This window comes from Mastomys coucha, unplaced genomic scaffold, assembly GCF_008632895.1.
Source record: "Mastomys coucha isolate ucsf_1 unplaced genomic scaffold, UCSF_Mcou_1 pScaffold15, whole genome shotgun sequence".
Classification (NCBI taxonomy): Eukaryota; Metazoa; Chordata; class Mammalia; order Rodentia; family Muridae; genus Mastomys; species Mastomys coucha.
Genome location: NW_022196897.1, coordinates 20,264,253 through 20,278,974, shown reverse-complemented (window position 1 = coordinate 20,278,974; position 14,722 = coordinate 20,264,253). Strand labels below are relative to the sequence as shown.

General features: G+C 48.3%; 1 protein-coding gene across 5 annotated transcripts in view; it reads right to left on the bottom strand.

Annotated features, from left to right (window-relative positions):
• Ciz1 (CDKN1A interacting zinc finger protein 1) overlaps positions 1-8,489 on the bottom strand; it is a 17,198-nt gene extending 8,709 nt beyond the window's left edge. Inside the window, exons 1-5 of one of the 5 annotated variants that reach the window (XM_031369819.1) lie at positions 8,116-8,486; positions 7,301-7,457; positions 6,945-7,060; positions 5,117-5,188; positions 3,527-3,756 (exon numbers count right to left, since the gene is read on the bottom strand). In XM_031369819.1, coding sequence (XP_031225679.1) covers positions 3,527-3,756; positions 5,117-5,188; positions 6,945-7,060; positions 7,301-7,452 — 570 coding nt within the window. In that variant the 5' untranslated portion in view covers positions 7,453-7,457; positions 8,116-8,486. Of the gene's footprint in view, positions 1-3,526; positions 3,757-5,116; positions 5,189-6,944; positions 7,061-7,300; positions 7,458-7,609; positions 8,076-8,115 lie in introns of those variants that run through there. The other 4 variants (XM_031369816.1, XM_031369820.1, XM_031369818.1 and 1 more) reach the window with 4 other exon arrangements.
• Between the last annotated feature and the right edge of the window lie 6,233 nt (positions 8,490-14,722).

Genomic DNA, 14,722 nt, shown 5'->3' with positions numbered 1-14,722 from the left:
GGGGGGGGGGAGTTGTTCAAGACAGGGTTTCTCTGTGTAGCCCTGGCTGTCCTGAAACTCAGTCTGTAGATCTGGCTGGCCTTGAATTCAGAAATCCTCCTGCCTCTGCCTCTGAGTACTGGGACTAAAGGTGTGTGCCACCGCCGCTGCCACCACGCGCCAGCTTCAGAAACCATTTTTTAAACCTATACCTCACTTGCAAATACCTTCCTACTCAAGAACGTCTGTAGCCACCAGGCCATGGTGGTGTTACATGCTTTAATCCCAGCATTCAGGAGGCAGAGGCAGGTGGATCTCTGTGAGTTCAAGGCCAGCCTGGTCTACAGAGCGAGTTCTAGGACAGCCAGAGCTACACAGAGAAGCCCAGTCTTAGGAAAAAACGAGAAAGAAGAAGAAAAGAACGGCCGTCACCATCTTAGGGGACTAGAGGGGCCTGGCTAAAGGCATGAAGGGCAAACGACCCAGAACACCTCAAGTGTCCTTGTCTGAGGTGTCCATCTAGCTATTTGATCCTGGCTGGGGAGACACACAAGTCTCTTGGCTCCTAGTCATCCAGATTTCCCACTCCCTGTCCCACAAGCAGCCAGAGAGAGTCTTTGACTTGAAGCCTCCCTGGGCCTTTTGGCCATGGGACTCTCCTTATCCTAAGCCAGGAGCTGTTCACCCCTCTCCCTCTCAGGCCCTGAACCCCTGCCTCTTTCCCTTCTGAACCCCACCTTCCTCCTACCTTTAGCCCATCTCAGTGCATCCTTGCTGGCCTTTCTCTGGTCATATTCGCAGCCTCTTCCTGCATCTAGCCTTCAACTACAGCGTCAAAGCTTCTTGCAAGAAACTTCTACCCGGAACAGGCCTAGACCCTTTTAGTAATATTTCCTTGGTTTGGTGCTGTATTTGTTGGAAGATAGGGTCTCACTTATTTCTAGTCTCTCTCTCTCTCTCTCTCTCTCTCTCTCTCTCTCTCTCTCTCTCTCTCTCTCTCTCTCTTTTTTGGTTTTTCCAGACAGGGTTTCTCTGTTTAGCCCTGGCTGTTCTGGAACTCACTCTGTAGACCAGGCTGTCCTCAGAAATCTGCCTGCTGGAATTAAAGGTGTGTGCCACCACAGCCCAGCTTATTTCTAGTCTTAATTAACTGCTTTTAGGTTATTGTATTAATATCTCTTATGCACACACACACAAGACCCACAGAAGGACAGATGCTAGATCCACACGGCTGGCCAGCACCTTACAGTGGATACAAGGTTCCAGCCACTTCTTGGGCACTATGGGAAGCCCCTAGGTGCCATCCATAGATTCCCTTCATCCTGCTAAGGCCTCTAGTCCTGGTAGGAAACACATCTGTACCCCACATCAGGACTCTAGGCCCTTTAGACATACCAAGTTTTGGCCCTGGAAGACACAGGGAGTCAGGAGGCCTGGGCTCTGTGCCTACCTCAACCACTCCAGTCTGTCAGCTGTAGTTCTTCAATATGTAAAACAGGAGCACAGGTAGGCCAAGACCCTGGTGGGCCAGGCCTATTCCTAAGGGTAGAGCCCTTCTCTGGAGGGAAATGCCTTCCTATAGATGTAGGAGTAACAAAGCAATTAAGTAAAGAATGTTGTCCCTGCCCTAGAATATGTTTGGGAGTGGGCCTTGTGCACAGAGTGCAAAGACATGCAGGGACAGAGTGCCTCTGTGTGTGTGTGTGTGTGTGTGTGTGTGTGACTGTGTGTGGCGAGATGAACCATTGAACCCACTAGCAGCCACAGGCGGCTGCTGGGCTTTTTCGACACAGCTGTAATGCTGTAATCCCCAGCACTCTGCTTCTGTTCTGTGAGGACTACACATTTTTAACTTTCAGGCAGTGATACAATGCTTCCTTATTTTCTGCAGAACCCAGAGCCTCCAGTACCCCAAACCTGTGCTCTGCCATGGAGCCAGAGCCTTGTGCCTTAAAAGTGACATTCAAAGCTGCCTGCCCCATGTAACAACCATTAGCTCAGGCAAACACTTGGAACCTGGAGTCTCGATTAAGATGGAAGCTTAAACAGCATGTTAGATATTGACATGGTATTGTGATATTAAGTGACAGATTAAATTTAGTGGGGTTTTTATTTTTTTTAAGGACAAAATGGGGCATGATGAAATATATAGGTATTTTTAGGAACTTGAGAGGCGGAGGCAAGAGAATCACTTGTACTGAGAAATTTGAGACCAGGCTGGGCAACAAAGATGCACAGAGGTATTTGAAATTTGGGAGATAAGGCCATGTCTCTTAACAAACAAACAAAGGAAGAAACATTAATCAATCATCAAGGAAAGGAAGGCATCTTAATGATTGATTCATTAACTGATTAATTGGTGTTTTCAAGACAGGGTGTCTCTCTGTAGGCCCGACTGTCCACTCCTTAGAATTCACGCTGTAGACCAGGCTGGCCTCAAACTCAGAGCTCTGCCTGCCTCTGCTTTCCAAGTGCTGGGATTAAAGGCATGCCCCTTTATTTATTTTATTTTATATTGGTCTTTCAAGACAGGGTTTCTCTGTTTAGCCCTGGATCTCCTGGAACTCTCTCTGAAGACCAGGCTGGCCTTGAACTCATAGATCTGCCTGACTCTGCTTCCTGAGTGCTGGGACTAAAGGTGTGCACCACCACCGCCCAGGTCATTTATTATTATTTTTTAATACAGGTCAAATGGTATTTTTTAAAATACCAGATTAACTAAAATATGTTTCATTGTATTATATTTATTTTTGTTCAACTGTTTTGGAATGGTTGGCCTAGAACTAAGAAACTGAAGATGGCCTTGGATCTCTGAGCCTCCCATACCATCTCCAGAGGGCTAAGATTATAAGTGTACTTGACTATACCTGGCAGTAAGATTAACGTTATCTGTTCTTTTTAATTTTATTTTTAAAACCTGAAGGTCTTTCTACATACATAGCTCAGGATGTTCTGGAATGTGCCATGATCTTCCACTCCTAAACTCTCAAGTGTTGGGATTATGGATGCTAGTCATTATACCTTGATCTTTTTATCTTTTTAACGTGGCTATCCAAAAGTTTATATCCGATATATGACTTGCTTTATTTCTACCAGCATTGCTGATGTAAAGAGAATAGCACTAAGGGCCACTGAGTTGGTTCGGCAGGTGAAGGCGTCTGGCGTCAAGTTCTGTTCCTAGGAACCATATAGTAGAAAGAGGGAAGAGATCCATTCAGTTGTTCTCTGACCTCCACATGCTCACCTTGGCACACATAAAGATAAATGATAATAAGTAATAAAAAACGTGTCTAAGAGAGAAATAGTACATAGGTAATAATAAGGTGGTATTTAGGTATGGCTAAAGTCACATCGAGACTATAAAGATACCTGAAGTTCAGGGAGATGACAGATGTTAGGTACCTTCATTTTACAGACACTGAGGCACAAAGACAGAGCATGACAGGCTCAAAGGCCCGGGCAAGCCCAAGCCCGTGGAACTGGGCTGACATTGAGGTACCCCTCCACCCACTCCTGCTGCAGCTGCTCCACTCAAAGCACTACTCACCTTGCGATTGGGGGTGGTGGAAGAGGGGGTTCTGGCCTGTTTCTGGGAGTTCCTCCCTGAGTGGTTGAGCTGAGAAGTGTTTATTGGGACTCCAACAGGAGGAGGCCCTAGCAGGGACTGGCGAGTGGCCTGGGGAAAGAACTGCTGCAGATTTGGGGTGACCATCTGGGGTGGTGTAAGGCTGGGAGTTGCTAGGCTTGGGGCTGTCATGTTGTAAGCACGGAGGTTGCCTATGGGGAAGAGGTGAGAAGAGAGATCACATCATGGTTGAATGGTCAAGACTATATCAGGGGTTCAGGAACCCAAATACCATGGGAATACCAGAGATAACATCTGAGGGTTCCTCTTACCCAGGGGAGTAGAGATAAAGCCAAGGCAAGGCCCACTGTGGGCATGAGTGAGGAAGGACTTAGGGTAGGTTTTCTGCTCCATCTGGGCATGTGAGCTGCCTCAGCCAGCCCTCAGACATGCTATGAGGTGCTCAGGTATGTGAGAGACTCAGCACAGGGGGGCCACAGGAGGACCAGCAAGCTACTGTTCAGTACTTTGTCCCCCACTGGCTTCTCTTTATCAATGAGAGCGAAGGCTCTGGCACTGAGAAAGGCACCCTTTCACTGGGTCAGCCCTGCCAGGTAACAGGGAGATACAGCTATCAACATAGACATGAAACAGAGAGGTAGCATGGCCAAGCCCCCTGAGGGACACCTGCTAGCTCTGTCCTCACCCTATCCTCCACACCCCAGATATCACCAGGTCCTAACAATTCTAGCACCCACGTAGATAATGAAAACATACCATACCTCCCTAGAACTGCAGCAAATGGGACCTCTTTCAAGCTACATTCTGACCTCATCCCTGCCCAAAGCCTCCTACAGTTCCTTGTTCCTTTTAGGGCAAGGTCTGGCCCTGCCCACTTCATGTGCCCCACGTTGTGCTCTAGGAACATGTCACAGGGCAGTCCTCTAATCGCCCCATTTCTGGGCCTTTGAAGATGCTGTATCTCTCGTTCAGGAGGCATCTGATATCTGTGTCCCTAGAGACCTCTATCCTAGGACTAACCGACTTATTTCCTGCTACATCTCCTCTGACTCAGCTCTTTTTCCCAGGGAAGGCCCAAAGCATGAAAGAGAGTTGGCATTCATGCCCAGATTCAGGGGCAATGCAGGGGAGGCCAGGACAGGCTTAAAGGTATAGGTCAGTTGTGCTGAGAGATGAATTCAAGTCCAGACTACCTCTGGCACCTTGAGCAAACCAGTTCTCCCTCCCCTTGTCCGTCAGATGAGGATTCAAAGTCATGAATTAGTGTATCTGATAAATAGGTACAACAAAGACATATACACAGTCCCAGAGAGACATCCAGCTCCAACGAACAGTAAGGCGGAGGATGGGAAGCCCTCAAGCAGAGACAGACAAAGGACATGGACAAGTCACAAAATGACATGGGAATGTTTGGTACGTGTTTTAGCCGCACTAGCACGTGGAGATGGGAATTAAGACATTCACAATGCAGCATTAGCCTTTGCAAAACAACGTAGTAAGTGATCTGTACATACACACTCACAGGGGTATATATAAAAAAGCATAGAGTACCCAATGCTGCTGTAGGCATGGTGAGGCTGGCACTGTCGTACGTGGCTGGTGGCATTGCAAACTGGTCCAGTCCTTAGGAAAGTAATTTGGCAATACTTATCAAAAGCCATCAAACATCCATCCCCGACTCAGTCACTCAGTGTTGGGGAATCTACTGTGAGAAGAGTCTCAGATGTCATGCTCATCCCAGTGGTGTTTAGGATAGAGGAGAGAAAAGGGGGGGAAGAGAAATAGATAATTGAGGCTTTTTGTTTGTTTGTTTGTTTGTTTTCCGAGACAGGGTTTTTCTGTACACTCAGGCTGTCCTGGAACTCACTCTGTAGACTAGGCTGGCCTCGAACTCAGAAATCCGCCTGCCTCTGCCTCCCAAGTGCTGGGACTAAAGGCGTGCACCACCACCGCCCAGCTTAATTGAGGCTTTCTTAAGGGCACATACCCCTCTAGAGAAAAATTAAAAGCTATCACAACTAACCGGGATTGAACTAGAAACATTAGCTGAGTGTGGTAGCTCATGCTTATGATCCCAGCCCCGGAGGACAAGGTAGGGAAGACTGTTTCGAGTTCAAGACCACCCTGGCTTAGATACTAAGTTCCAGGAGAGCCTGGGCTACAGAGTGAGACCTTGTCTCAAAGCCATGCCAAACATATCAGAGCACACTTTCAATCCCATCACTAGGGAGGCAGAGGCAGACAGATCTCTGTAAGTTCAAGGCCAGCTTGGTCTACATAGTGAATTCTAAGCCAGCCAGGGGTATAGAGTGAGACACTGTCTCAAACAAACAAACAAAAATTCTAGCACTGCAAAATAGAAAATAAAGGAAAAAGAGGACGTGGACTCTTTTTTGGTATTAATCCTACAATTACATTCAACTTCCCAAGCTTCTTCCTAGGAAAAAAAAATGGAAAGAAATATAATGAAAGGATGGTGACTTCTCCCAGAAATGAGGGCTGCCTTCCTATCACCTGGGCTTGTTTGGTTTCAATGACTTTATTTTTTAGGATTTATCTAAAATTTTAATTTGTGTGCTGTATTGGACCCTGGCCTTGGAGGCCAGATAAGGGCGATGGATCCCTGGAACTGGAGTTACAGCGTTATGAGTTGCCCCATGTGAGTGAGGGACCTTAACTCAGCCCCTCTGGAAGAGCAGCAAGTGCCCCTGACCTCTGACCCATCTCCCAGCCCCCTTGGGTTCTTATTGTTGCTGTTGTTGTCGTTTTTCTATTTTAATATGTGTTATTTTCACTATGACAAGCACAACTTTTAAAACGGAAAAAGAAAAGGTGGCGGATATATGTACATATTGTGACTTGCTAGGTCAGCTCAAAAGGCTGTCCACACTGTGGTCCTGGTAGGGCTGCCAAGTGATGGCTGTTTAACCAGCTCTACCTGTGTTGTGACTATGGGCACAGGGTCCCTCTTATGGGCCTCAGGTTGCTGTCTTCATTTGTAGAGGGGATTATGGGTGTGCCTCCCCTTAGGGTTATCAATAGAGTCAGGACCGGCTAGCACCATAACCTGGTAACCCTGTACTTAGCAGAGTAGCTTGTGGACTTCATCTCATGGGAGCCTTGGTGTCTTCATCTCTAAGGATGCTGTCAGGACCACTGTGAGCATTGGTAAGAATGAGTGGGATAAGTCGGGCAGTCAGCGCGCACCTTTAATCCCAGCACTTGGGAGGCAGAGGCACGCCGATTTCTGTGTTTGAGGCTAGCCTGGTCTACAGAGTGAGTTCCAAGACAGCCAGGGCTACACAGAGAAACCCTGTCTCGAAGAAAAAGAAAATGAGTGGGATAGAAAGAGTCTGAGGGCTGGGAGGAACTGCCATACCTTGCAACTGCTGTAGGAGCAAAGCTCTTTGCAGCATGGGGCCATTGAGCAGGGAGGTCGAATGGAGGCCCTGGAGATTCAGAAGCTGTTGCGGGGATGACTGCTGGGGGAGGCCCCTGTGTGATGGGAGGAGGGTGTCAGAGGGGGCCTGGGAAAGCCATCCACCCGGAGGTCTCACCTCCATTCTCTCCCTCTCAAGGGCAGATGGAGGATCCCCTCCAAGGTAGAAACTGATGACATTTAATACTCAAACAAGGATTCCCCTGGGGGAAAAAATAACTACTGGGAGCCTGGTTCCAAAATGCGGGTCACAGCGTCGAACTTTAGACTCCGCTCCGAGGAAGTGGGAAACTCACCGGCTGACAGGCATGGACAAGGTGGCCTGTGGTGGGGACTGTTGCAGCAGCTGTTGGAGCTGCAGTATCTGCTGTTGCTGCTGCTGGAGTTGCTGCTGCTGCTGGAGCTGCTGCTGCAACTGTTGCTGCTGCTGGAGTTGCGGGTTGAACATGGTGGCTGAAGGAAGTACCATGGGTAGGGTCAGATCGCCACTCTGGGACAATCCAGCTCCTTTCCCCTCCCAAAGCACCCAGCCCAGCATAATGCCTGCTGAGCTTCACCGCTACACAGTCCCAACCCTCGCCGCCAAGAGCGCGCCACTTTGGTACCCGGGGCTTCCAGTTCTTCCGGTCAGCTGCCAAAACAGGATACACACAAACGCGCTCTTGCCTTCAGCTCTTTATCTTCCCTCCCATCTCTTCAACTCTGACGGCCCAACCTTCTAACCGAGCACACCTTTCCACTCCCACCTTCTGCCTGTCAGTCACTCCACTCTTCACTTCCTGGTGCCAGCCCCTTCCCAAGCACACCTCCCTGCTTTGGATTCCGCTGACCTCTCCCTAAATTGTGTCAACTCAAATCCGTGAGCCCTGGACAGGAAAAGTTCCGGTCCACCACAGTACACCCCCACGCCCCTCCGTTGTCCCTCATCTCTCCACTCCCTTCCCCCGCAGATATATCCAGCGCCACTTAACCGATCCTATGCCCTCGCCTGTCCACAAAGCTCGTGGCCTCTCTGCAAGTAGCCGCTATCCCTGCGGCTCATCCTCCCCGGGGTGCCCAACCCTCCTCCACGGACGCTTCCGGGGCGGGCACCACGCTGGCTCGCCCTCACCTCCCGGCAATCCACGAAAGCCGAAAACGTGAAAGCCCCGAGCGGACTCGTAGGGCGGGCTTGCGAGCTCCGAGGCTGCTGGGACCCAACTGTAACCGGGACACTTCGAAGGTCCAGCGGCTGGCCATTCCCGCGCAGAGCGCCCTCTGGAGGTCTGGAGGCTTCAGCGCGGACGCCGCGGCGGGCGAACAAGCCTCGTGTGCGGTTCACGCCGCGGGGACAGCGACCATTCGGCGGTCCCTAGAGCCGCGGTGGCTCCCGCGTGCTACGAGGCGCCGGGCAGCGCAGGCTCCGGTCCCCAGACCCCAGCATCCGGAAGGGGTGGTTCTGAGTTCCTACGGCCGACTGTTTATCTGGCAGGGGTATAGAGGGGTCAGATGGACTGTCGGTCAGATCCGACTGACTTCCCCGAGGCCACCACTGTCCCCCGAGCCCGAGCCTGAGCCCGAGCCCGCGTGGGGCTGGGACCGGAGTGAGAGAGCGTGAAGAGAGCGCGCGCGCGTATGTGTTGTGAATTAAACTTTTTAAGAAATAGTTTTGTTTTTTTACATTAAAAAAAAAAAAAGATTTATTTTCAGGGCTATACAGAGCAACCCTGTCTCGAACCCCACCCCCACCCCCAAAAAGGATTTATTTTATGTGTATGAGTGTTTTGAACGTATGTATATCTGTATATCGTGTATATCATGTACATCCTGGAGCTGGAGTTATGAACATTTGTGAACTGTCTTGTGAGTGCTAGGAATCGAACCCAGCTCCTTGGGAAGGACAAATGCTCTTAACCACTGAACTATCTATCTCCTCCTCACCCCCACTTTTTAAAGTTATATTTTTATTTCATGAGTATGAATGTTTTGCCTGCGTGTATGTGTGTTACTTTGTATGTACCTAGTACCTGCAGAGGTCTAAAGAGGGCATCTGATCCCCTTGGGATCAGTTTGTGGATTGGTTGTGAGCCACTTTGGGGGTGCTGGGAACCGAACCTGGGTCCTCTGGAAGAGGAACAAACGTTAACCACTTAACAAGCTCTCCTGCCCCTAATTTTCTTTTCTGCTTCGTTGTGTTGTGTACATATGGAAACTCACTATAGACCAGAATGGACTCGAATTCACAGAAATCCCCTGGCTTCTGTCACCACGTCTGGCCCAGTTACTTTCTTTCTTTCTTTCTTTCTTTCTTTTTTTAACAGGAGCCTTAGTCTTTTTTAAATTTAATTTAATTAATTAATTAATTAATTTTATTTTATTTATTTTGTTGTTGTTGCTGTTGTTTTGGTTTTTTCAAGACAGGGTTTCTCTGTGTAGCCCTGGCTGTCCTGGAACTCACTCTGTAGACCAGGCTGGCCTCGAACTCAGAAATCTGCCTGCCTCTACCTCCCAAGTGCTGGGATTAAAGGCATGTGCCACCACTGCCTGGCTTTTAATTTTATATTTATTTTATGTATATGAGTATACACTGTAGCTGTACAGATAGTTGTGAGCCTTCATTTGGTTGTTGGAAATTGACTTTTAGGACCTCTGCTCTCTCTGGTCTGACCCCACTCGCTCTGACACAAAGATTTAGTTATTTATTATATGTAAGTACACTGTAGCTGTCTTCAGACACACCAGAAGAGGGCATCAGATCTCATTACGGGTGGTTGTGAGCCACCATGTGGTTGCTGGGATTTGAACTCAGGACCTTCAGAAGAGCAGTTATTGCTCTTACTCGCTGAGCCGTCTCACCAGCCCCCAGTTAATTTCTTTAATGGCTCTTATCCTGCCCCTGAAATGGTCCTGCCACTGCGGCCACCCCTCAACCCCACTGGTCACCCCCACACTTCGCGCCCAAGGCAGGCTGTGAGGACCGGCCGCACGGTGGCGCTAGGGACCGCAGAGGACAGGTCACTGCTGCTGCAGTCAGGTGACTGCGCCGCCCCGGGCTCAGGACTCGCCCGCGTGTAATTGGCTCAGGCGCCCGGAGTTCTCACTCCACTGGGACTGTCTGCGGCTGGGGTCTGCGTGTTTAGGAAGCTTGGATGGTGGGGCTTAATCATCCTTGAAGGATAGGAGTATCTAGTGACAGGAGTAAATTCACAAGTCGGAAAACTTGCGAGAACCCAGCACATGCGAGGCAGAACCAGGGGGATCTCTAGCCAGCAAGATCTATAATAATAATAATAATAATTATTATTATTGTTGTTGTTGTTGTTGTTGTTGTTATTTTAAAGTTAAACACACACACACACACATACACACACGAACCGCACTCCAGCTTGGCTGGGCATCGTGGCCCCAGCCTATAACCTTAATGCTTGAGGGGCAGAGGCGGTATGATTTCGAATTCAGATTCAAAGTCAGACTGGACTAATGAGACACTGCGGCAAATAAGTAAATAAATAAATAAATGAATGAATGAATGAATGAATAAATGTATGTTGCGCCCTGGTTGGAACACTCGCGCAGGTAGTGAAGGCGGAGTCAGGATCACCTTAGCTTTGCGACCCAGAGGGACTGGAGGAGTCCTCTCCGGCTGGTTCCTTGATTTGCAAAATAAGTGTCCCTTCCAGGGTGTGTGTGTGTGAAGATGACATTACATAATGCTTAGCACTGACGCGGGTACACAGTGAGCTTAGCTAGTTGCTAAAGAGAAAACACTAAAAATAATGCTGGTGCTGGCGAAGATGGGAAGCCAGCAGGAGCTGACTGCGCATGCGCTTCATTCAAGGCTCGCCGCTGCCGAGCCCTTATCAAGGTTCTAGAACGCCCTTTGCCCTTTGCTCTCCTTGCAGGACTGTAGTCCAGGAAAACCGTGAGAAAAGAGACTTTAAAAGTCAGGACGTTTGTTCCTGGAAATGTTTTTTATAATTGCAGCCTGGAATGCAGTCAACTTCAGAGGGAAAAGCTAAATAAACCACAGTGTCTGCCTCTTAAGAAATAGAAAGCGCATAGCCACCAGAAATTAGATTTTCAAAGGATATTAAACATTGACAACACCACATGGTGTGAACTCAGCAGGTTCCCAAGCTCTCTATATATTATATACAGTCTCAGTTTTGTGGGGAGCAGGGGATAACAGTGTGTAGTGGGCTCAAGAGATTTTTACTTTTTTTTTTCTGTCTAATTTGCAATGATGGCTTTGGATGACTTGATCTGGGGAGAGAAATTTTCTTTTTCCTTTTTTGTTTTTGTTTTTTTTTTTTAATGTGTGTGATTTCGGGGCTTGAAGATAGCTGAGGTGGAGGAAGGCTCTGGTTTTACTGTTTGGAGCTAATTATCTTTGATCAATTTCTTGCAGGCAGAATTCCTCCCCCACCCCCCAAAGAAATCTCTCTCTCTCTCTCTCTCTCTCTCTCTCTCTCTCTCTCTCTCTCTCTCTCTCTCTCTCTCTCACACACACACACACACACACACACACACACACACACACAGGAACCTCACTCCAGCTTGGCTGGGCATCATGGCCCCAGCCTATAACCTTAATGCTTGAGGGGCAGAGGCGGTATGATTTCGAATTCAGATTCAAAGTCAGACTAGACTAGTGAGACACTGCGGCAAATAAATAAATAAATAAATAAATGTTGCTCCCTGGTTTTTTTTCAGATGGAATACAGAATTTTGTTAAATCTCTCCCTGCCTCTAAAATCTAACCAGAAGTCTGACTGGTGTTGCATGAAATGTGTTTTAGTTGGAGAAAAATTGTCATTTTTACTCTGTTTTAGATTTTTTATATGTTTTGCACACATGTATGTCTGCACCACATATGATCCTGGAGCCCACAGAGAGTGCTGAAGGCCCAGAGCTGGAGTCATAGACAGTTGTGATTACTGAACTTGGCTCCTCTAGCAAAAACTAATGTTCATAACTACTGAACTATCTCTTCAGATTTACCCTGAGCTTTTCAGGTTAATGAGGTCCAGCCAGGCACAGAACCTGGAGCCTGTAGTCCTAGCACTCTGGAAGCCGAGGCCCAAGAATTGCTGTAAATTCAAAGCTACCTTGGTCCATGTAGTGGGGGGTTCTAGGTTAGACAGGGCCACATAAACAAGATCTTGTTTGTTATTGTTACTGTTAATGATGGTGGGAACAGTAGATGATGTAATTCAACTACCAGAGTGCTTGTCTAGTGTTCAACTACCAGAGTGCCCAAAGCCCTGGATTTTACCCAAGCACTGCATAAAACCAGATATTGTGGCATATGCTTATAACCCCAGCACTTGGGAAGTGAAGGCAGAAAGATCATAAGTATGAGGTTAGCTTCAGTTACTAGAGTTTAAGGTTAGCCTGGGCTACCAAAGATCCTGCTCAAAATAACGATGGCGACGGTGATGGTAGCAATAATAATTCCAGTGTCCGGTTACTGAAGCCTCCCTCTAATTGTCTGAGTTTTGCAGATCCCCTCCCCAACGCCAGAACCCCTACAATTTCTATAGTGACTTCTGTCACTATTGTCTAAGTGGCTATTGACCAAGGCATCTTCATTTTGTAACCTGCTACCTCCCCAGCTCCCATTATTTCTGTCTCTGGTGATGTCATGTGCCTCTAGACAGCAAAAGAAGCTGCTGAATTGTCCCCATGTCCTTGGAACCCAGAGCTCATTACACCTGTCAGGTGAATGTCAATGAATGTAGGATTCAATGTAGGTGAGTGAATGTAGGATTCCAGTACATGAATCCAGTTCCTAGCTGTCCCCAGCTGGATGGTCCTCCAGGCAGCTCTTCCTCGCTTGGCATCCACATCCATCCTCTTATAGAGAAGAGCCTCGGCAGGCATCTAGCACAGCACACCAACACACACAACAAGGTGGGCCTGCCACCTGCCACACCAGCTCAGAACTCCTGGGAACCCGCCATGCCCAGCAGAAGCTCCAGATTGGGTAGGAGGCAGAACGGCTGTGAGACCCTGTGTTTATCACGTGACCTTCCCAATGGCTGCCGCCCACCTGTGCCTCCTCCTATAAATAAATCTGGTGAGAGCTAGAGGACAGAGGTGGGAGGAGCTGGACAAGCACAGCTTGGTGTCCATCCTCCATCCCTGCCTCTGGAGCAAGCATCCTTAACACTGATGACCTTAATTTGGTCATTTCTGCTGGACCCAACTGACTTGTGGGTGACAGCCTTTCCCTGCCCATACCTCATCACATCCAGCCATGCTCCCTGCCACCTTCCTAAGACTCCAGGGTCCCTTTAGAGGTTGTTTTCATTGGTTCTCAACCCAAATTCGCTCCATTGCCTCCGGATCCTGAAATTCAGGGATTTTATTACCCAACCCCGCTGGAGAAGCTGAGGCTCCCAGAGGTAAAGTGGCTTGCTCCAACTCATCAGGCCAGAAGGAGGTATGTGGAGAATGGACAAATGCACCAGACTGTTGGCTCCATTTCTCACCAGGGCAGAGTCAGCAATACCATCAGTCCTCCCCCAGGTTCATGGGGAGCACCTACCCATGCAAAGCCATCAGCTTTCCATGCTCATGGGGAGCACCTTCCCACAGGATGGAACAGGGTAAATGTAGACACCCAGAGCAGCAATTCCCCCAGTCTCTGAGAATGCCTTTGTACCCAGCCCCACAGCCTACCCCACCCTGGCCCAGGGGTTTCCTCTGCAGTGCGCCTGCCCTTATAGCCTGTCTTAGTTTGGGTTTCTGTTGCTGTGAAGAGATGTCATGACTACAATGACTCTAATTTAGGCTGTCTCACAGGTTTAGAGGTTTAGCGCATTACCGTGCTGGAGAAGGAACCAAGAGTTCTACATTCAGATCTGGATCTGCAGGCAGCCGAAAGAGAAGGACACTGGGCCTGGCTTGAGCTTGAAACTCCAAAACCCATCCACCAGTAACACATTTCTTCCAACAAGGCCATACCTCTTGATACTGTCAAATAGTGCCGCTTCCTAATGACCAAGCATCTGACTATTAGAGCCTTCCGGGGCCATTCATATTCAGACTACCAGTGTCCTTGCTCTATGAGCCTGGTCTGCTGGGCATGTCTGATTCTCCTTGTGAGTCTCTGCTGCAATAGGATGAGCCTTGCATCTTATTCACCTCTTCATGGACCTACCTGTGTCTTGCATGAATTCTCGCACCAAGTAGACATTGATCCCTGTATGTTGACAGAAATGCAATGGGTGACAGATCCAAAGAACCAGGCCCAGAGAAGAACGAATGGCTTCTTCTAGGAGCTGTTATCTGAAAATCACTGTTCAAATCTGATGCTGAGTTTCTGTCAGTTTTTCTTTATTTTATCGTGTGTGTGTGTGTGTGTGTGTGTGTGTGTGTGTGTGCACAAGTTTGTGTGGAGGTCAAAGGACAACTTGAGGAAGTCAGCTCTTCTTTTCAACTACATGAGCACCAGGGATCAAACTCAGATAGGCCGGCTTTGTGGCAAATGCCTTCCTGTGCTGAGCCATCTCCCTGGCCCTCAATTGGTTGGTTTTGTTTGTTTGTTTTGTTTTGTTTGCATCTGCTGTGCACACATCACAAGAGGTGAGTTTATATGGTTTTATGTGCACTCAAAGCACATATATTTAGGTAGGAAGATAGCTCATTTGGTAAAGTGTTGACCAAGAGATTAGCATATATAGCTTTATGTGCACTCAAAATTCATATATTTAATTAGGAAGATAGCTCATTTG